This window comes from Oryctolagus cuniculus, chromosome 11, assembly GCF_051225735.1.
Source record: "Oryctolagus cuniculus isolate XC-2025 breed Fujian yellow rabbit chromosome 11, ASM5122573v1, whole genome shotgun sequence".
Lineage (NCBI taxonomy): Eukaryota > Metazoa > Chordata > Mammalia > Lagomorpha > Leporidae > Oryctolagus > Oryctolagus cuniculus.
In genome coordinates, this window is record NC_142877.1 from 52,942,351 (window position 1) to 52,965,320 (window position 22,970).

Consider the following 22,970-nt stretch of genomic DNA (forward strand, 5'->3'; position numbering starts at 1 on the left):
CACACACACCTCCCCAACCTGTCGGGGAGCCCTAACTAACACCAGTACTAACACCAGTACTAACCAGTACTAACACCGGTAATGACAACACCCTCGCCTCGTCTCGGGACTCCCAAGAACTGAACTCCCCTGTGTCTGCACTAGGTGGGTTCTGAGGCACCCATCCAGCTGGGCCATGCAGGCCCATTTCAGGGCAGAGGCACAGCCGGGCACTCTGGCCTGCACTGAGGCTGCTGAGCCGCCCCGTCTCACCAAGCCCCCACCCCAGGGAGGGCAATGCTGGCCTCTCCCAGTTCTTGGTTGGGCTCAGGTCTGCTTGGGCAGGCATCAGGGTCCTCTGGCATCTTTAGCTGGAGTGAGGCCAACATCAGGAGGAGGCACATGGAATCGGCAACCCAGAAAGGTTCCTTGAAGGAGCCTTGTGTCTTCCACAGTGGCGGCTGCCCCTCTCGTCACCAGAACACAGTCTCTGCCTCCTGAGTCCAGCTCCCTCCCTTCCAGTGCTCCTCCCGCGCAGAGTTCCTGGAGATGAAATGACAAAGGCAGTCCCAGGCCCAACACTCAGGCTCATCACCTAGGCCCTGCTCTTCCTCCTCGTCCATTCCTACACCTGGCTGCAGCTGGGTAAAGCCGCCATCTGCAATGCCGGCATCCCATACGGACACCAGGTTCAAGACCTGGCTCTTCCACTTCTGATCCAATACCTGGCTGTCCCTGAGCATCCCCCAGGGCCCAGGCCAGACGCAGCCAGGGCAGAGCTAAGGGCAAGTGCCTTCTGTGATCTCCCCACGTGGTGTGCAAAGCATGTTGGGAGAGCTGCAGAGGCACCAGCAGGGATGAGTGGCACAGGCTAGCCTCCCGTGTCTGACGTGGGCCAATCAACAAGGTTAATGTTAAATGCCTGGACCGGGATTTCCTGGGCTGCTGGACAGGGGCAGGGGGCTCTGTGGCCTCTGCCTTCAGTGGGCATGTCTCCCTGCAACCAGGTTAACCACACAGCCTTGCTCCTTACTGGGCCTGGAGGGCTGCCAAGCCCCTGTGGTCGGGGGGGTGCACCTGCACTGCCAGCAGCCGGGGGATTTCTGGGAAGCACACCTGGGGACCCCAGGGGAAGCTCATGGGCGCCTTTTTTCTATGGGGTGACTGGAGGAGACCACATCAGTCTTCCCGACGGCTTCCATCTGGTTCCCCAGTTGGCTGGGGGTGGGGTGAGGTGTGCAGGAGGTGAAGACAGAGTTAGACACGTGGAGACGCTGTGAAGTTGTGGAGGGACGGGGCTGCACCTCCAGAACCAGGCTTCAGTAAGGTGTGAGTAAATCTGTGGTTCCCAGCAATCTTTCGTTATTAAACTTATTTAAGAGACACAGAGAGAGAGACAGATGGAGACAGCTCTCATCTGCTAGCTCACTCTGCAAATACCGGCATTGGCCAGAGACAGAGACTCAATCCGGGTCTCCCACGTGGGTGGCAGGAACCCAATGATTTGAGCCATCACCGCTGCCCCCAGGGCCAGCATCAGCAGGAGGCTGATCAGGGTAGCCCCTGGAGCCCACCCCCAGTCACATACGCCCCTCCTCTGGGTCAATGGGCAGGAGCCAGGCAAGGCAGCTGAGAAGACAGGGACCTTGCCTCTCGGCGGGAGGGCATGGTCTTCGCCAGCCTGTGCACCCAGCCTGCTGCCACCCTCCCTGTCGGGCCATCCATCCCTGCCCCCCCCCCCCCAGCTTCCCGTGCCTACCGGGTCATCCGCAGGGACACACATTCCCGATGCCTGCATTGAGAGGGCTGCTTGCAGGTGGGGCTGGTGGGGCTGGCGGAGCAGAGGCGCAGCCGGGGCACAGCCGAGAGAGACTTGCATTTCCTCGGCTTCCTGGAGGTAACCCCCGGGATGCTCAGGTGGATGTTCCACTCCAGCTGCAGCTAGGGGAGCCAGCAGAGAGGCGTGGGCGGGCGGGGAGTTAACACCTTCGCAGGGGGGAAGATGCACTGCCTGGCCGGGGCTGGGGGAAGAAGGCAGGGCCCTGGGAATCCCCCCAGGTAGAAGCTGCCAGGAAGCCAGGGCCTCGGCGCGTTCCTAGACATGCCCTGAGTTCTTACTTGTGGGGTTAGTTGCTGTTTGTTTCCTTTGTCGTGAAGGGAAGGCGGAAGAGGGCACTTGTAGGGTTCAGGGCACGTGACCAGGCTGTGCTTGGAGTGTACCGAGTACCTGTGGTTCCGCAGCCAAGGTGCTGACTGAGCACACGCAGGGGGACGCCCCCTGACCTGGGCGGATCCCTGGAGCGCAGGGTTGCTGCTGTGGCTTCTCCAGTTCCTCCAACCCCCCACCCTCTCCGTGCCCCCCGCTACCCACCATGAGCCATGACAGCACAGGCTGCTTTTCTGGCCCCGGTCACTGGGGGAGAAGCACAGGAAGCTGAAAGCAAACTCCCTTTGCCCCAGGTCCCGTGGGAGGGCTTGCAGCAGCCACATGCGTGCATTGGAGAGCCCGTGCCCGAGAGTCGCTGGGGAAGCATGTGACCCCGGGGTGGCACAGGGAGCCATCCCCACCGCACAAAGGCAGCGTGGAGATGTCAGCCCGGCCCTTGAGCTGTACCGGGAACAGCAATTATTAATAACCCCACTGGGGAATGAGTTTTGCTGGGTTATTCCCCTGTTTTTCCTTTTTTTTTTTTTTTTTTTTTGTAGAGGCTGGAGGATGGGCAAAACAGCAACCCAAAAAATTAAAAGAAGTCAGAGAAGCCAAAAGCTATATATATATGAAGCATTGAAAAGGGAAGAGATAAGGTTTTTTTTGACCCCATCACTCCAAAATGTTAACTATTATCTCTTTGCCTTATGGGTTTTGATTTTTTTAAAAAAATTTCTGTACTATTTTGGATCTACTGTAAATGTCAGAAGTTTCAAGGATCCCCCATCTGACAGTAAGTTTGCTTTTGCTTTTTTTTTTTTTTTTTTTGTGATTCAGATTAGAGCCATCACTTGGTATCCACAGAGTATCAGTTCCAGGACCCCACCCACCTTGGATACCAAACTCAAGTTCCTTATATAAAACGAGACAACATTTATTTATCTAAATTATTTATCTAAAAGTCAGAATTACAATTATTTATCTTAAAGTCAGAATTACAGAGAGGCGGAGAGAGAGAGAGAGAGAGAGAGAGAGAGATCTTCCAATCAGAGAGAGATCTTCCAATCACTGGTTTACCCCTCAGATGGCCACAACAGCCAGTGCTGGGCCAGGCTGAAGCCGGCAGCCATGTGGGTCGCAGAGGTCCAAACACTTGGGCCATCTTCTGCTGCTTACCCCAGGCCATTAGCAGGGAGCTGGATTGGAAGCAGAGCAGCCAGGACACGAACCGGTGCCCATACAGTGTTGCAGGCAGCAGCTTTACCCGCTATGCCACAGCACCGCCCCCCTCCTAGGTACTTTAAAACATCTCTAGATTACTTATAATTCCTCATCCAACATAAATGTCATGTAAATGATATGTTCTTATGTATTGTTTATGGATTCATGACAAGAAAAAAATGTCCATGTTTAGGATAGACACAGTTATTTTTCCCGAAATGGCTTTGATGTGGGGTTGGTTGAAATGCAGCGCCTGTGGCTACAGAGCGCTGCCCGTGCAGGTAAGGAGGAGGGAATCTGGTATCACTGTGGACTATAAAGTGGACCATCTCAGTGACCCGAGTAACCTACTTAAAGACGGGGCTACTTCTCAGCTGTCCTGGGCCACTGAGCCTTATAACCCTACAGAGGAGTCAGCGGCAAAACTGGTCCACACAGCACCCTGGGATCTGTTCAGGTCACTTTTTTTTTTTTTCTTTGACAGGCAGAGTGGATAGTGAGAGAGAGAGAAAGGTCTTCCTTTTGCCCTTGGTTCACCCTCCAATGGCCACCACGGCTGGTGCGCTGCGGCCAGCGCACCGCGCTGATCCAAAGGCAGGAGCCAGGTGCTTCTCCTGGTCTCCCATGGGGTGCAGGGCCCAAGGACCTGAGCCATCCTCCACTGCACTCCCGGGCCACAGCAGAGAGCTGGCCTGGAAGAGGGGCAACCGGGACAGAATCCAGCACCCCGACCGGGACTAGAACCCGGGGTGCCGGCGCTGCAAGGTGGATGATTAGCCTAGTGAGCCGTGGCGCCGGCCTCCATGAGCTTTTAAAAAAAAAAAGATTTATTTACTTATTTGAGAGGTGAGAGAGATTGAAAGAGAGAGAGAGAGAGAATCTTCTCTTCTATCTGCTGGTTCACTCCCAAAATGGCTAAGGCTGGGCCAGGCAGAAGCCAGGAGCCAGGAACTCCCTCTCATGTAGGTGGCAGAGGCCCAAGTACTCAGACCATCCTCTGCTACTTTCCCAAGTGCATTAGCAGGGAGCTGGATGGGAAGTGGAGCAGCCAGGTGCAGCCAGGTCCTCTGACAAGGGATGCTAGTGTCCGTAAGCAGCAGCTTAACCAGCTCTATTTCCTTGAATTTTTGGAAGTCCCTTCACATGTACCAAAAACTGTTCACTGAGTATAAAGTAAAACTCATCACATTGGGAACCTTTGGGACTTTCAGCATTGCAAAAGAATCCTAACATAGGAAACACTGACTGTCAGATGCTCAGACGGTAGGGAATGAAGCAGGTGATCCGTGAGGGAAAGCAAACAAGCGAGAGATGGAGCGTCCAGCCTGCAGCGCAGGTGGGGCCCTGGCAGAGCCTGGCAGCTGTGCCGCGTCACGGAGGACGTTCAGAGCTCAGAAGGCCGAGGTGGGGAGGATTCGCAGAGCGCAGGGAGAGAGGAAGGAAGCAACAGGCAGAGCCCGGGAACCTGCAGAGGGGCCGCATGGCAGGTGCAGGAGGAAGACCCACCGGGCAAGGACAGGCAGAGCTGGCCTCGGAGCTCATGTCCCAGCAGGAGGAGTCTGTGTTCGCATCTTTAAAGGACTGAAAGGAAAAACCACCCACTCTGGATTCTATATCCAGCAAAATCGTTTTCTGAACCGGAAGCCAAAGAAACCTTACGGGAACTGAGAATTCCTCTGGAGCAGGTGAGCACTGTGAGATGTGAAGGGCTTCAGGCAGAAGGAGAACGGGGCCAGATGGAAACGTGGGTCTGCACTAGGGAAGAGCAAGCGCTGGAAATGCTGACTGTGCAGGTAAGCACTGCGGGCAAAGCCACCGCCTGCAATGCCAGCATCCCACAGGGCTGTCCTGTCCCAGCTGCCCCACCTCCACTTCCAATCCAGCTCCCTGCTAATGGCCTGGGAAAGCAGCAGAAGATGGCCCAAGTGCTTGGGCCCCTGCACCCACGTGGGAGACCCGGAAGCTCCCAGCTCCTGGCTTCAGCCTGGCCCAGCCCTGGCTGTTGCAGTCATCTGGGCAGTGAACCAGCAGATGGAAGATCTCTTTCGGTTTCTTCCTCTCTCTCTGTAATTCTTTCAAATAAATAAATAAAACTACTTTAAAGAAAGATTATAGAGTGTGTAAAGAAAAAGTGATAATGTATTAGAGGATTATATATATATATATATATATATATATATAGGCAAGGCGTCTGGGAACAAAAGGAGAAAGGCTAGGAGGGAGAAGTGGATGGATAAGGTTGGAAAGTTTTATACACGAAATCATATAATACTATTTTTATATATGAAGTGATATAATACTATTTGAAAGTATCATGTATAAAAATTTGTACTGTAAGCCCCAGACAAACCATTAAAAATAACAAAGCATGGAGTTAAAATGAAATTAAGAAGCAAAATTACTCCAAAAGAAGGCAGGAAAGAGGAAAAAGGGACTAAAGAATAGATGGACGGGGGCCTGGCACTGTGGTATAGCAGGTAAAGCTGCCACCTGCAGTGCCGGCATCCCATCTGAGCAGTGGTTCGAGTCCCGGCTGCTCCACTTCCAATTCAGCTCTCTGCTGTGGCCTGGGAAAGCAACGGAAGATGGCCCAAGTCCTTGGGCCCCTGTACCTGCATGGGAGACCTAGAAGAAGCTCCTTGCCTTTTTTTTTTAAAGATTTATTCTTATTAATTTAAAAGTCAGAATTTACAGAGAGAGGAGAGGCAGAGAGAAAGAGAGAGAGAGAGAGAGAGAGAGAGAGAGAGAGGGCTTCCATCTGATGGTTCACTCCCCAGCTGGCCGCAACAGCCAGAGCTGTGCTGATCTGAAGCCAGGAGCCAGGGGCTTCCTCCGGGTCTCCCACTTGGGTGCAGGGGCCCAAGGACTTGGGCCATCTTCTACTGCTATTCCAGGCCATAGCAGAGAGCTGGATAGGAAGTGGAGCAGCAGAGAGCTGGATAGGAAGTGGAGCAGCCGGAACTCGAACTGGCGCCCATTTGGGATGCCGGTGCTTCAGGCCAGGGCGTTAACCCACTGTGCCACAGCTCCGGGCCCTAAGCTCCTGGCTTCTGGCTTTGGATTGGCCCAGCTCTAGTGTTGCAGCCATTTGGGGAGTGAGAGAGGAAGACTTCTCTCTCTCTCTCTCTCTCTCTCTCTCTCTGCCTCTGCGTCCATAACTCTGCCCTTAAATAAATAAATAAATATTTTTTTAAAAAAAGATGGGATAAATAGAAACAGAGAGTGGTGCAGTGGGTTAAAGCCCCAGCCTGAAGCACTGGCATACCATATGGGCCCCAGTTCGAGTCCCGGCTGCTCCACTTCCAATTCAGCTCTCTGCTATGGCCTGGGAAAGCAATGGGGGGTGGCCCAAGTCCTTGGGCCCCTGCACCCACATGGGAGACCTAGAAGAAGCTCTTAGTTCCTGGCTTCAGATCAGCTCTGCTCCAGCCGTTTCAGCCATTTGGGGAGTGAACCAGCGAATGGAAGACCTCTCTGTGTGTCTCTATCTCTCTCTCTCTAACTCTTTCAAATAAATAAAAAATAAATCTTTTTTTTTAAATAAAAAATAAACTCAACCAAGCTGATAACATTGAATGTGCATGGTCTGAAGCCTCCAAATACAAGGCAGAGACAGGGATTGCTTAAGAAATTAAGATCCAACTATAATATATCAATTAAAACCACAAATTAACATACAAAGACACAGGCAGGCTGCAATTGAAAGGACGGATAAGGATTTTCCATGCAAATACTCAACAGAAGAAAACAGGAGTGACTCTTTCAACACAGACCCAAGAACAAGGACCGTACCCAGGAATGAAGAAGACCATTTCATAAGCATAAATGGCCAAATTTTCAAGAGTACTTGATAACCTGAAATGCGTGTGCACCTAACCACACAGCCGCAAAGTACCTGAAGCATATACTTACAGAACTAAAATAAGCACACACAAAGTGCAATAGGTACCTGCTCACCCATGGAAAGGACAAATATTGCTTCGATGTCATTTCTCTCCAGATTGACCTGTTTCAAAATCAGCCCAATAAAAATCCAAGCAGCCTTTTTTGTACAATATTGACAAAGTGGTGCTAACAACTGTATGGAACTTGACCAGGCATACCCAATGTTTTTGACAAAACAAACAAACAAACAAAAGCAAAGTTGGAAGATTTGTTACCTGATTTCAAAACTGAAATCATTTAGACAGTGTGGTATTGGCAAAAAGATAAACATATAGACCAAAGAAACAAAACAGAACTTCTAGAAAGAGAACCACACATGTGGGCAATTGATTTTTGCTGTTGTGATGCAGTGGGTTAAGCTGCCACTTGGGATGTTCATCCTCTATCAGAGGGCTGGGTTGAGTCCCGGCTGCTCCACTTCTGATCCAGCTCCCTGCTAATGACCCTAGCAGAAGATGGCCCAAGTACTTGCACTCCTGCCACCCACGTGGGCAACCCAGACAGCCCAGCCCTGGCTGCTACAGCCATTTGGAGAGTAAACCAGCAGATCAGAGATCTCTCTCTCTCTGTCATTTTGCCTTTCAAATAAATAAATAATTTTTTTAAGCATTAAGGCAATTCAGTGGAGGAAAGGACAATCTTTTCAAAAATGGTGCTAGAACAAGGGGGTTTCCATATGCCAAAAAATAAGACTGGCCTAGTGTCCGGTGCAGCAGGAAAGACACTGCTGGGGATGCCCACATCCCACACTGGAATGCCTGGGCTTGCTTCCTGGCTGCACTCCCAATTCCAGCTTCCTGCACATGTACGTCCCAGGAGGCAGCAAGCGATGGCTCAAGCAGTCTCTGCCATCCACACGGAGGACCCAGATTGAAGTCCTGACTCCCAGCTTTAGTTTGGCCCAGGCTTGACTGTTGTGGGCATCTGGGGAGTGACCCAGCAGATGAGAGATCTCTGTCTATCTCTCTCCTTCTCTGTATTTCACAATAATAGATTTAAAAATACATAAAACAGGGGCCAGTGCTGTGGTGGAGCAGGTAAAGCCACCACCTGCAGCGCCAGCATCTCATATGGGTGCTGGTTCGAGTCTTGGCTACTCTACTTCCAATCCTGCTCCCTGCTAATGCACTTGGGAAAGCAACAGAAGATGGCCCAAGTCCTTGGGCCCCTGCACCCGTGTGGGAGACCCGGAAGAAGCTCCCAGCTCCTGGCTTTGGCCTGGCCCAGCTCCAGCTGTTCAGGCTTTTTGGGAGTGAACCAGCAGATGGAAGACCTCTCCTCTCTCTGTATCTCTGCCTTTCAAATAAATAAATAAATAAACCTTTAAAAATATATAAAGCAAAAAACGTCAACTCCTACTTTGTACCATGTACACATTAACTTAAAATATATCACAGACCTGAATGTAAAGCCACATAACTGCTAAAAGAAAACACACGAGAAATCTTTGTGACCTTGGATTGGGCAAATATGTTTAAAAATAGAACACAAAACATATGAATTACAGAAGAAAACATTGGTAAATTGCATTTCAGCAATTACAACTATTTTTCTCTTCAAAAGACATTAAGTAAAAGAAAAGGTGTGCCACAGGTTGAAAGATAAAATCCACACAAAATATATTTGACAAAGAACTTCATCCAGAATATACACAGAACTCTTAAAAATCAATACAACAGACACTTCACCAAAGAAGACATGGCAAATAAGCACATGAAAAGATGTCCACATCATTTTTTTTAAAGATTTATTTATTTATTTGAGAGGTAGAGTTACAGACAGATAGAGGGAGAGACAGAGAGAGGTCTTCCATTTGTTGGTTCATTCCCCAAATGGCCACGACGGCCAGAGCTGGGCTGATCCGAAGCACGTGGTGGGTGCAGGGGCCCAAGCACTTGGGCCATCTTCTACTGATGCCATAGCAGAGAGCTGGATCAGAAGTGGAGCAGCCGGGACTCAAACCGGTGCCCATATGGGATGTTGGTGCTGCAGGTGGTAGCTTTACCTGCTACGCCACAGCACACAAGATATCTACATTATTAATCATTAGGAAAGTGTGCATTAAAACCCCAGCAACATACCACTACACACCACCCAGAATGGCTAAAATTCAAAAGCCTGCTAAGTGCTGACAAGGAGATTTGGAGCAACAAGGAATTCTCATTGGTTGCTGATGAGAATGGAACCATGGTGCAACCACTTTGGAAAAAGAGTTGGTTCATCACTTATTAGATTGCTAAATGTACACTTAGCACATGACCCAGCAACTCCAAGTCCACACAGACTTTATGCTAATGTTCATAGCAGCTTTAGTCACAACAGCCACAAACTGGAAGCAATGCAAGTTATCTACCCAGTGGATTATTACCCAGTAATACAAAGGGATGAACTGCCAGCACACACAGCAGTGGGGGTCAACATTGCCAGCTCTGCACTGGGGTGACACAGTCGCCGTGTAGGATGCCCGTGTCTCGGATCAGTGAGCTGGCCAGTCCTGGCTCGGCTCCCAGTCCCAGCTTCCCTGCTAATGCACACCCTGAGAGGCAGAGGTATGGCTGAAGTAGTCCCAGCCACCCATGTGGGAGACCTGGATTGAGTTCCCAGCTCCCAGCGGTGGCCTGGCCCAGCCCTGGCTGTTGTGAGCATTTGGGGAGGTGTCTCTGCCTTTCCAGTGGATAAAAAGACATAACAACATGGTGAAACGCTACGCGAAAACATGATGAGTCCATGCGTCTATTCACGTGGAATTCAAGAAAAGGTAAAGCTCTAATTAGGGGAGTAAACCAGCAGAGGGAAGACCTCCCTCTATCTGCCTTTCAAATAAAATAAATTTTAAAAAATTATAATTATAGGGAGACTGGCGCTGTGGCATAATAGGTAAAGCTGCCACCTGCAGTGCCGGCATCCCATATGGGCACCAGCTCAAGTCCCAGCTGCCCCACTTCCCATCCAGCTAATTGCCTGGGAAAGGAGCAGAAGATGGTTCAAGTCCTTGGGCCCCCGCACCCATGTGGGAGACCCGGAAGAAGCTTCTGACTCCTGGCTTTGAATCAGCTCAGCTCCAGCCGTTGCGGCCACCTGGAGAGCAAACCAGCTCCAGCAGTGGAAGATCTCTTTGTATTTGATAAAAAAATAATAATAGTAAATTATAATTGTAGAAAGCAGAACAGGGTTTGTAGGACCCAGGGCATGGAAGGAAGGCATAAGAGAACGCTATAGGCCGGCACCGTGGCTCACTAGGCTAATCCTCCACCTGCAGTGCCTGCACCCCGGGTTCTAGTCCCGGATGGTGCACCGGGATTCTGTCCCAGTTGCTCCTCTTCCAGGCCAGCTCTCTGCTGTGGCCAGGGAGTGCAGTGGAGGATGGCCCAGGTCCTTGGGCCCTGCACCCGCATGGGAGACCAGGAGGAAACACCTGGCTCCTGGCTTCAGATGGGCGCAGTGCGCCAGCCGCAGCGGCCACTTGGGGGGTGAACCAATGGAAAAAGGAAGACCTCTCTCTCTCTCTCTCCCTCCCTCTCTAATTCTGCATGTCAAAAGAAATAAATAAATAAATTAATTTAAAAAAAAGAGAACGCTATGGAACTGTTGAAAGCGTCCTAAGTAGTTGATATAATGGTGGTTAATAGAACTGCCCCCCAAACTGTATCCTTAATATTAGCGAATTATACAAATGAAATTGACATTTTAAAAAAGCAGACTTCACCTTAAAAAAAAAAAAAAGGCATAATCCCCATAAAGCCAAAGAGACAACGGTCAAAAATGTTGGCTATTGGAAGCAAAGGAGAGATGGAAGCTGGCTTCACGGCCCCGGGAAAGCCGATTCCTCAACCAGGGGCAGGCAAAGCCCAGAACAAGCAGCCTCAATGAGCTGGCGTCAGGTCCCCGTGGGGGAAGCGGCTGGATCCGCAGACCCGTGTCCTGCTCCCGCCGGCCAGGGGTCATTCTATCCTGTCAAACGTTCCACCTGCACCTCCTGGAAAGGGTGGGACAGGTTCTCCGGCCTGGGGGACCCCAGGAGGAGCCGAGCCCAGGAGAGACACCCTGAACGCTGAGGCCCTACGTGACAGTTTGTTGTTGAAGATCTTCCTTCCGCAGAAAATAGTTTTTTCCCTTTTGGGCTCCCAGCCAAGCAAACATCCGCCACGCACAAAAGCTGGAAGGCTTTTCACTGGGGGCTCTGACGGACTGATCTGGCTGTTAGGGTGAAGCCCTCGTGGCTGAGTTCTGCTGGCTCTGTGAGAGACTGCACAGGGGCGAGTGCGGGCGCAGTGGTTACCTCACTGCTTGGGATGCCCACATTCCACCCTAGAGTGCCTGGTTCAAGCCCCAGCTCCCTGCTACTGTGCACCCGGAGAGGCAGCGGATGATGGCTCAAATACTAGGGTCCCTGCCCCTCCCATGGGAGACCTGGATGGCTCCAGTTGGGCCCAGCCCTGGCTGTTGCAGGCACAGAGGGGGAGTGAAGCAGCAGAGACCCAGCCTTTCAGATACTGTGAAAAAGAAGACCATTCTGACGTACGCAGATGCACGCACTCCCTGTCTCCTGCCATGTCACGCTCTGTGCCACTCCGGGACTCTTGTCAGCAAGAATGCTGTCACCAGAGGCTGGACTGCCGGGCCCGCCTGATCCTGGACTGTGCACTAAATGAACCCACCCCTTCTCTTCCTAAGTTAGTAGCCTCAGGCATTTCGGTATAGTAACGCAAACCTCTTGGATCACTTGCTCCCGGGGAAGCCAGCCATGAGTACGGGCACACTCCGGGAGCTCTGTGCAAAGGACTTGGTGGAGAGGAGGCATGGCTTCTGCTGAGAGGCAGAGCGGCTTTGCCAGCTATGTGAGTCCACTGCCTTGGGAGCCGCCCTGTCTTCAGAAGACAGGAGGGCCCTTCAGCCAGAACAAACAGCCCAAACGTCCCCAAGTTCCGGACCCACAGTCACTGCGAGGCACGATAAACGACTACTGTTATGGCAAGCCTCTGAGTTTTGGGGTGCTACGTTGTCCAGCGTTGACTATGCATGAACCCAGATAACCCTTAACGGAACCCCTATTTGGTGCGAGTCCTCTCCCAACATCCCAATACTGAAAACGCTTCCACTGGGCTTTTTATGCTCACCTCAAATAAAAGCAGAGAGCTCAGACGCCCAGAGCACTCTCAAAGAAGACGTGAAAGACAGAGACCAAAAACAATCCAAAAATGCAACTTGAAGGACCCTGAGACCACGCAAGGAAACGAAACTTCCCAAAGCTATTTTTAACATTCTCAAACCGGCAGGAGAGAATATCGCATCCAAGAAATAAGAGACAAGATACCAAAAATAAAAAAAAAAGTCAGAGAACGAGAGTTTCTAGAAATTAAAAATAGAGCAGACATGAAAAACTCAATAAAAGGACAGGAAAATAAACTTGATGAAACTATTCCAAAAATGAAAATCTCTGGGAAACAGCAGAGAAGAATAAGCAAATGGGGTAAGCAGGGCCGGTGTTGTGGCATGGCAGGTTAGGCTGACACCTGTGACACTGGCATCCCAAGGGTGCTGGTTCAGGTCCTGGCTGCTGCTCCGTTTCCAATCCAGCTCACTCTAATGCGCCTAGGAATGCAGCAGAGAATGGCCCAAGTGTTTGGTTCATCCTCTGCTGCTTTCCCAGGTATACTTGACTCATTTTCCGCTGCCTTCCCAGGTGCACTAGCAGGGAGCTGGATTGGAAGTGGAGCAGCAGCCAGGACTCAAACCAGCACTCACATGGGATGCTGGCATTGCTAGTGGCAGCTTAATCCCCACTTTTTAAAGATTTACTTATCTATTTCACCAGCAGAGTGACAGAGAAGGGCCAGGGGAAGAGATGAGAGAGAGAGAGAGAGAGAGAGAGAGAGAGAGAGTCTTCCATCCACTGGTTCACTCCCCAAATGGTCACAATGGCCAGAGCTGAGCCAATCTGAAGCCAGGAGCCAGAAGCTTCTTCCAGGTCTCCCATGTGGGTGCAGGGGCCTAAGGACTTGGGCCATCTGCTACTGCTTTCCCAAGCCACAGCAGAGAGCTGGATGGGAAGTGGAGCAGCTGGGACTCAAGCCAATGCCCATATGGGATGCTGGCACTGCAGGTGACCCGCTATGCCACAGCACAGGCCCCAATTCTTTTTTTCTTATCATGATTCCCTTGACAGTACAATATAACAGCTATTTACATAGCATTTACATTGTAAGAGGTGACTGAAAGCACGCAGGAGGATGTGCATAAATTACATGCAAATCCCATGCCACTTTATGTAAGGGACCCGAGCACCCGCGGATGCTGGCATCTGTGAACACTGATCCCCGCGGTTACTGAGGGATACCTGCACAATAACAGCAGAACGTCGGTGAGCAGGATGAGCAATTTCATCAGGGAAGACTTCGTGTGTCAAGCTCTTGGCAGGGAATACAAGTTTTCCAAAACTCGAAATGTTCTCTCAAGAGTTGTAATTTGGGGCCAGCTCCCTGCTAATGCACCTAGGAAAGCAAACACTGGTGGCCCAGGGAAGCTCCTGGCTCCCGGCTTTGGACAAGTCCAGCTCCAGTCATTTGTGGAGTTACCCAGTGGATGGATCTCTCTCTGTCTCTCTGTAACTTGGCCTTTCAAATAAATAAATATTTTTAAAAAAATCCTGTCCTTGATAACAGTTTGTTACTTTTAGTTTTATTTATTTATTTATTTATTTATTTATTTATTTTTGACAGGCAGAGTGGACAGTGAGAGAGAGAGACAGAGAGAAAGGTCTTCCTTTGCCGTTGGTTCACCCTCCAATGGCAGCCGCGGCCGGCGCACCGCGCTGATCCGATGGCAGGAGCCAGGATCCAGGTGCTTTTCCTGGTCTCCCATGGGGTGCAGGGCCCAAGCACCTGGGCCATCCTCCACTGCACTCCCTGGCCACAGCAGAGAGCTGGCCTGGAAGAGGGGCAACCGGGATAGAATCCGGCGCCCCAACCGGGACTAGAACCCGGTGTGCCGGCGCCGTAGGCAGAGGATTAGCCTAATGAGCCGCGGCGCCGGCCACTTTTAGTTTTATTTTAAATTTTTTATTTATTTAAGAGACAGAGAGGAGAGAAAGAGAGATCCTATCTGCCAGTCTACTCCCCAAACACGAGCCAGGATCAAGCCAGGACCTCCATCCAGATCACCCAGGAGGGTGGCAGGAGTCCAGTTCCTTGAGACATCACCACTGCCTTCCAGGATCTGCGTTAACAGGAAGCTGGAGTCAGAAGCCAGAGCCAGGAACAGGACCTGGGTACTCGGACGTGGGAGGCAGGTGCTTAACTGCTAGGTTAAATGCCTGCTCCCTCCCCACTTTAGTCACTTTAAAAAGATAAGCTGGAGGGGCTGGTGCTAGGGGCTGGTGCTGTGGCATAGGGGGTAAGGCCACCACCTGCAGTGCTGGCATCCCATATGGGCGCCGGTTCAAGTCCCTGCTGCTCCACTTCTGATCCAGCTCTCTGCTATGGCCTGGGAAAGCAGTGGCCCCTGCACCCACATGGGAGACCCGGATGAGGCTCCTGGCTCCTGGCTTCGGATCAGCATAGCTCCAGCCATTGCAACCAATTGAGTGAACCAGTGGATGGAAGACCTCTCTCTCTCTCTGCCTCTCTGTGTAACTCTTTCAAATAAAGAAATCAATTTATTATTATATTGTCATCTAATGCATTAATATATAACATATTAATAATTTATTAAATATTATATATTTATTATTATAAATTAAAATTATTATTTATTTGAAAGTCAGAGTTACACAGAGAGAGGAGAGGCAGAGAGAGAGAGAGAGAGATCGTCCATCCTCTGGTTCACTCTCCAGATAGCCGCATTGGCCGGAGCTGCGCCGATCCGAAGCCAGGAGCCAGGAGCTTCTTCTGGGTCTCCCACGTGGGTGCAGCGGCCCAAGGACTTGGGCCATCTTCTACTGCTTTCCCAGGGCATAGTAGAGAGCTGGATTGGAAGTGGAGCAGCCGGGTCTTGAACAGGCACCCATATGGGATGCTGGCACTTCAGGCCAGGGCATTAACCTGCTGTGCCACAGCGCCAGCTCCCCAATAATTGTATTTTTAAAGTCCCAGGTCACCTGATTCATCACCAGAAAATCCATAATGAAGGGAGGTTTACCTGCTTCATGAATGTGGGGGGATCCTTTAAATAAAACTCCAGTCTCAATAAATATCAGAGATTCCACAAGGGAGAAATTTTAGCATTTTACTAATCTCCAAAACTCTTCTTTTCTTGCAAACATAAAGCCTTATGCCTGCTAGACAGGAATTCCTTGTGTCCCTTCCCTACCGCTCCTGTACTCTCTCTGTGAATCTATTGGTACCTATCGGTACCTCTTTTTCTTTCTTTCTTTTTTTTTTTTAAAGAAGTATTTATTTATTTGAAAGGCGGAGTTAGAGAGGCCTCCCATCTGCTGGTTCACTCCCCTAATGGCCGCAATGGAGGGAGCTGAGCGAATCAGAAGCCAGGAGCCCGGGCCTTCTCCAGGTCTCCCATGTGGGTGCAGGACCCAAACACTCGGGCCATCTTCTATTGCTTTCTCAGGCCATTAGCAGGGAGCTGGACCAGAAGTGGAGCAGCCAGTACTTGAACCGGCACCCATATGGGATGCTGGCACCGCAGGCAAAGGCCTAGCCTACTGAGCCACAGTGCTGGCCCCCTAATTGGTACCTCTTAACAGTGGAGTCATATAGTATTTGCCTTTTTGTGACTGGCTGATCTCATCAGCATAATGTCCTCCAAGCTCACATACGCTGTGGCACGTGTCAGGATTTCTTTCCTTTCGGCGGAGTGTCGCTATTCCACTGGATGTGTGTATATACCACGCTGCTTTATGCTCCATCTGCTGGTGGTCACTGGAAAATTTAGGGAATGACGTTGCTACAAAGACGAGTTACCTGTTTGGGACTCTGCTTTCAATTCTTTCTGAGTTTGTGCTCAGAAGTGGAATGCTAAACCATATGGGATCCTTTATTTTTAATTTTGGGGGAATTATTTTCCACAGTACCTGTGCTATTTCACATTCCCACCAACAGTGCACAAGTAGCCAATCCACAACCTCACCAACACTTAGTTTTGGTTTCTGGTTTTTTATTTCTTTTTTAAAAGAGGTTTATTTATCTGAAAGAATTACAGAGAGAGAGAGAGAGAGAGAGATAAGGAGAGGGAGACAGAGAGAGGTCTTCCATCCACTGGCTCACTCCCTAGATGGCTGCAATGGCCACAGAAGAACCCAGCAAAAGCCAGGAGCCAGGAGCTTCCTCTGAGTCTCCCACGTGGGTAACAGGGGCTCAAGTAGTCAGGCCGTCCTTCACTGCTTGTCCCAGGCCATTAGCAGGGAGCTGGATCGGAATGGAACAGCCAAGAATCGAACTGGTGTCCATATGGGATGCCAGCGTTGTAGGTAGTAGCTTTACCTGCTATGCCACAATGCCAGCCTGTTTTTTCTCTTTTGGGTAGCAGCTATCCAATTGGGTATGAAGTGGAATCTCATTGCATTACTGAGTTTCATTTTGGTAATGATCACTGGAATATCTTTTTTTGTGCTGTGTACATTTGTGTGCCTGGAGAAATACCTTTTCACGTCATTTCCCCATTTTTAAATGGAGTTATTTGCTCTTGTTATTGATGTGTAGGAATTTTTAATACATCTGCCAAATATATAATTTTCAAATATTTGCTCCTATATGTAGGGATCCATGTAGCTCTCTTTGTCATAACCACCATCTTGCCCTCTGGGTGACCTTGGCAGTCATCCCAAGCCCTTTGGGATAAACAGAGTCCTTAAGATAATCTTCCCGGGGCTGGCATTGTGGTGTAGTGGGTAAAGCCACTGCCCGAGAGGCCGGCATCCCGTACGGGTACAGGTTTGGTTCCTGGCTGCTCCACTTCTGATCCAGCTCCCTGCTAATGGCCTGGGAAAGCCTCAAAAGATGGCCCAAGTGCTTGGGTCCCAGCTCCCATCTGGGAGACCTGGATGAAGCTCCTAGCTCCTGGCTTCAGCCTGGCCCAAGCCCTGGCTGTTAACAGCTATTTGGGGAGTGAACCGTGGATAGAAGACCTCTCTCTCTCTCTCTCTCTCTTTAACTCTGCCTTTCAAATAAATAAATCTTAAAAAAAGATAATCTTACCATACCTAGAGTGTTCCGTATGTGATGCCTGCAATGACTCTCGTCTGATGTTTTAAATGTTGATATTTCTGAGAAAAGTCCAAGTACATTCCAGTTGGCCAGGGGCTCCCTCTGTGTAGCTAGCAAATAAATCCCTTTCCTACCATCACAGAGTATGGGGATCTTGTCATCTTGCTGCCACGCAAGACACACTGCTGTCCGCAAATCCCTATTATAGTACACCCTGTGTTAAAAATAACAGGAAGTGTGGGCGGAGAAGAATGTGCAGATGTTGCCACTGCCTTCATCCTTCTTGTTAACACCGGGAAAAGGCAAGGGAAGTTTTATTAGTCTAAGAAGAGCTTTACAACTCAATTGCAAGAAAACATATGACCCACCTTTAAAAATGGGCAAAGGACCTGAACAGACATTTATTGCAAGATGATGTAAAAATGGCCAAAAGGCACTTAACAAGATCAAGAAAATGCAAAGCAAAACCATGTTGGGGGTGTGGGAGTGGTGCTTGTGGTAGCAGGTAAAGCTGCCGCCCGCAGTGCCAGCATCCCATACGGGCACCGGTTCAAGTTTCCGCTGCTCCACTTCTGATCCGGCTCTCTGCTGTGGCCTGGGAAAGCAGTAGAAGGTGGCCCAAGTCCTTGGGCCCCTGCACCTGCGTGGAAGACCCAGAAGAAGCTCCTGGCTTTGGATCGGCACAGCTCTGGCTGTTGTGGCCATTTAGGGAGTGAACCAGAAGATGAAAGGCCTCTCTCTTCTCTCTTTCTCTGCCTTGCTGTCACTCTGCCTTTCAAATAAATAAATAAATATTTTTTAAAAAAGCAATCCTGTTGGAGTATCACTTTCTGCTACTTGTTCAGATGGCTGTCATCAGACAGACAAGTGACAGCAAGTGTTGGCAAGGGTGTGCACACTTCTGGTACAAGTGCACACTGCGGCAGCCATTATGGAAAACAGCACGGAGGTTCCTCAAGAAATGAAGGAGAGAAGTCCCATGAGAACCAACACTCTCTCTTCTGGGTACACGCCCACAGGAAGTGAAATCGCCACCTTGTAAAGACCCGTGCCCTCCCATATCCACTGCAGCTTCATTCCCCGCAGCCAGGATGCAGACACCCTACGTGTCTGTCGATGGCCGAATGGATAGAAACTGTGCTATGCATATGTATGACAGACCATCCCCAGCTCTTCAGGAGGGGACCCTGCCATTCTCCACCACAGGGACAGACCCAGAGGACAGCACTCTCAGGGAAGAGCCCAGACACAGAAAGAAAAATATTGCATGACCTCACTTATATATGAAATCTACAAAAAAATCTAAATATATAAAGGTAGAAAATGAGACAATGGTTATCAGGGATGGAATGGAGGAGGGGAATGTAGGTCAAACTAGAAACGTGTAGGATGGAGGCCAGCGTTGTTGTGGCGTAGAAAGCAAAGCTGCCACCTGTGACATCGGCATCACTTATGGGCACTGGTTCGAGTCCCAGCTGCTCCCATTCTGATCCAGCTCTCTGATGGCCTGGGAAAGCAGCAGAAGATGGCCCGAGTTCTTGGGTCCCTGCCACCCATGTGGGAGACCCAGATGGAGTTGCTGGCTCCTGACTTTGGCACAGCCCACCCCAGACAGTTGCAGCCATCTGGGGAGTGAATTAGTGGATGGAAGATCTCTCTGTCTCTCCCTCCCTCTCTCTGTAACTCTGTCTTTCAAATAATTAAAATTTTCAAAAGAAAAAAAGACATTATGGAACAACAGAGACAGAGACCCCACACAGCTCTCAGAGTAAAAATGGGCCACACCCAGAGGACTGGGTCTCAGGAGAACTCTGGACTTTCAACAGTGGCTCCAGAACCTCAAGACTGTGAGGGAAAACGGGCCCTGCCCCAGCTCCCATACCCGGGCCAGGGGAAACGGCCAGGCGGCTGGCTCACCTCCTGCGCCCCCTGTCGAGGAGGCACTGGAGGGGGTCTCCACCAAAACAAGGAAGCAGACCCGGAAAGAAGAGACCCGGCTCTAGAACGCAACGGAGTTGACCAGGGGCGGGGAAAGCAAAGCAAGTCCCCAGCAAGAGGGAGACGGTGACAGCTGTGTCCCACGCTTGGAGAGCAGCCAGGGCCAGACGGGGCAGGGCAGAGGCAGCCACGGGGAGGGCGAATCCCAGCACAAGCCGCCCCCTTGTCCGGGAAGAATCTTTCTTCCACCGATCTTTTCGAAGAGCTCTCTCTCCCCATGCCCACGGGTTTTCTAGAAAGCCCTTCCTTACCCTCAGATGACCTCCTGCCTTCACCTCTCCCTCGCTCAGGGCTTTAAGCCCCCAGTCACAGCCCCCGGCGGCCCTGGCTCCCTGCCCCGCCCCGCCTTCCCTGGCTGCACCGACTCCCCACGCCCTCCAGGGGGCAGCAGCGGAGGCCCACCTTGGGGAATATGGTCACCATGCTGCTCAGGCACTCCTGGCGCTTCTCCTCCAGGCCTTTCTGCCTGTCGGCCCAGGCCCGCAGCTGGAGGCTCTGCCGCCGGTCCATGCGCTCCAGCAAGCCACAGAGGTTCTGAGCCTCGGAGGCAGCCCCGGATTCTCGCGAGGCTAGCAGGCGGCTCATCACTTCCAGTCTGGGAAGAGAAGAGCTGTGAGTCGTGGGTGGGCGGGCGGAGAGGCCTCCACCTCCGCCAAGTCCGCGGCGCAGAGATGATCCCGTTTTCTGTAATTCCAAGGAGCAACCAGAAGGGGGCAACAGGGAGAAGGCAAGTGGGAGGGGTGTCAGGTGAGGAGCCTGGGGGCCTGGCTGGAAATAGGAAGAGAATGGGGCCAGCGCTCTGGTGCGGGGGGGGGGGGGGGGGGTTAAGCCGGCGTGACAAGCCTATGGGGGCCTGTTGGAGTCCTGGCTGCTCCGCCTCCAACCCAGCTCCCTGCTAATGCGCCTGGGAAAGCAGCGGAGGAGAGCCCAAGTGCCTGGGCCCCTGCACCCGTGTGGGCAACCCAGATGAGGCTCCTGGCTCTGGCCTGGTCCAGCCCTGGCTGTTATGGCCATCTGGGGGAATAAACCAGTGGATGCAAGATCTCTCTCTCTCTCTCTGTCTTGCTGTCTCTCCTTTCAAATAAATAAACATTAACAACAACTGTTGAGTGACACAAAACGAGGGGAGCACATTAGGCAAGGTTACGGGCAGAGTGTTGGGAGACAGGAAGAAGTGGAAAGCAGGCTTCCAGGAAAGTCCACTGCAAGGAGAGCTGCACGGGAGCGCCAGCCTCCCGCACCTGCCGGGGTTCCCTGGGGTCCCGAGGACAGACACCCTTGGCTGGAGCCCCCTCGGCAGACCCAGGCCCAGGCATGGGCGATTCTGCCCCTGGGTTCTGGCTCCGCCCACACGCGGCAGTGGGTGTGGGTGAGGACCTACCGCAGGCCCTGGAAGCGCCGGTAGAGGATATACTTGTGGCATAAGCACTGTAGCCTGAGCACGCCCAGCTCCAGGGTGGCGGCGATGAGCTCCGACGCCTTGCTGTGCAGGTGGTGGGGCAGCCCCAACCCCGACGCCTCCCTCAGGAGCTGCAGGTTCTTCCGCTGGGCCTCCGTGTCCAGGTGGAATGTCTTCTCCCTCAGAGTGCCCAGGGACCTCTGCCGAGAGGGCTGGGCCACCCTCCGGACGGGCGTCCCGGTGATGGGGAAGGAGGCAGACTTCTTGGGCTCCATGGGGACCCTGCAGGCCCAGGGCTTCTGAGTAAACTCCACTGCACCCATGGTCCTGGGCTGCCGGGTGCTGGGGGACCTGGGCAAGTGTGGCCTCCTGCCTTGGCAAGCAGATCGGGCCCAACTCGGGGGAGGCGCTGGCAATGGCTCTGCCTTCTTGTTCCTCCGCTGACTGGTGGTCGTGCAGACCGTCCTGTCCACGTCCTCCAGTGGCTGCCCCAGCCCCCTCCTCGGGCTCTCTGGCTGCTTCTGGGACCTCTGAGGCTGCCCCCTGGCTGTCCACTCCATCTCCCATGGCTGCAGCTGCTCCCGCGCTGGCCACTCCTGCAGCGGTAGCCCTGTCTCCTCCTCCCACTCCTCCTCCGGCGGCCTCTGCTTCTCCCTGCTGAGCTCCTCCTCCAAGCACCCGCCCTGGCTCTCAGGGGGAGCCTTGCTGGAGCTCCTCCCCGAACGAGACTTCACGTGGAGGCCCCCCTTCTCCTCGAAGTGGTCCCTGCGGTCTCCAGCTCCCGGCCCCAGGCTTTCCTGCTTCTTAGGAAGCTTGTGATCCAAGGAGGAGATCAGTGGGGGCTCCAGGCCCTCTGTGTCCTTGCTGTTGAACACATCCGCGACCCTCGAATGCATGGTCATGGTGGACAGCGGCTGATGTGCTGGGGGCATGGCCCCACCGTCCCAGGCCAGGGTCACCGGACTAGAGAAAGCTGGGGAAGACACCTGCTCCCTCTTCTGCGCTTCTGGGTGGGTTTCCTCCATGAGCCGTCTGTCCTTTGGGGAGCTTTCTTTCTCTAAGGGGCCCGGGGACTCAGCGAGGACCTGGGGCAGGTCTCCTGCTTGACCTCTGGCCGCTTGCAGCTTCTCCAGCTGGAACGCTAGGGCATGCTTTGTCAGGAGGAGGTCACGGTGCCTCTCCTGCAGGACTTTGACCTTCTTCAGCAGGGCGTCCCGCTTGCTCTCTAGGGCCTCAGTGGCCCTCTGGAAGTGCAGCCTCTGGCGGCTGAGCTCCCTGGTCATCTCCGCCTGCAGGCACTGGCATTTGCTCTCCAGGCTCCTGTTCTCCTTGTGCTGCAGCATCAAGGCCTTGCTGAGGTTCTCCACGGTGGCTGACATGTACCTGATGGCCTTGACCTCGCCCCTGCTGAACATGGCCGAGTCCAGGAGCTCCTGCAGCATGCTCGTCACCTCCGAGACCCTCGTGCAGGTGGTGTGCCTATCCTGCAGCATCTGCTCCGGGCTTAGGGGCTGACGGTGAGCTGTCGATTTGGGGGAGCTAATGTCCCACCAGCCCCGCCAAAAGGTGTGTCTGGATACTGGAGAGGTAGAGAGGGAAAAAAGGGCAGTGAACACCCACGTGGCCCAAGGATTACTATGATTTCTCCAGACCCTGCTTGGCCAGCATGCCCACGCAACCCTCTTAGGGATTTGGCTAGAAAACAGAGCACGGGCTGGTTGGAAACTCTCAGGAGTCTGCCGGGCCCAGAGCTCGCCCAGAGCGTAGCCTCCGTCTGCCAGCTCCACAGCACCTTCTATCCCGGCGGGGGGCCCAAGATCATCACAGCTCAACTCCACCCCACACCCCCCTCACCTGCCTTGTTCTGGAGTAGTTACTTTTCTAATCATGCCACTTCACAGCCTCACTATCTACCCAGACCCCTTCAGCCTACCTGTTAGCCTGAACTATGCTTTTCAGTCCTGCCATGGGTTCACACGGGTTTGTTTTTGAATTACTTGTTTCTTTTCCCATGTAGGATATCACCAATTCCTTTGCAAGCAGTGAGCCCTCTCCAGGAAATGCATGCCGTGGCCAGCCTTAAGACATAGTCTTTGGCCTCCAGGAATTTAGAATTTAGAAA

General features: G+C 52.1%; 1 protein-coding gene across 1 annotated transcript in view; it reads right to left on the reverse strand.

Annotated features, from left to right (window-relative positions):
• Window positions 1-22,970, reverse strand: part of FAM186B (family with sequence similarity 186 member B) — a 28,775-nt gene that overhangs the window by 733 nt on the left and 5,072 nt on the right. Inside the window, exons 4-6 of the mRNA XM_008256423.5 lie at window positions 20,831-22,427; window positions 19,852-20,044; window positions 1,739-1,920 (exon numbers count right to left, since the gene is read on the reverse strand). Coding sequence (XP_008254645.3) covers window positions 1,739-1,920; window positions 19,852-20,044; window positions 20,831-22,427 — 1,972 coding nt within the window. The remainder of the gene's footprint in view (window positions 1-1,738; window positions 1,921-19,851; window positions 20,045-20,830; window positions 22,428-22,970) is intronic.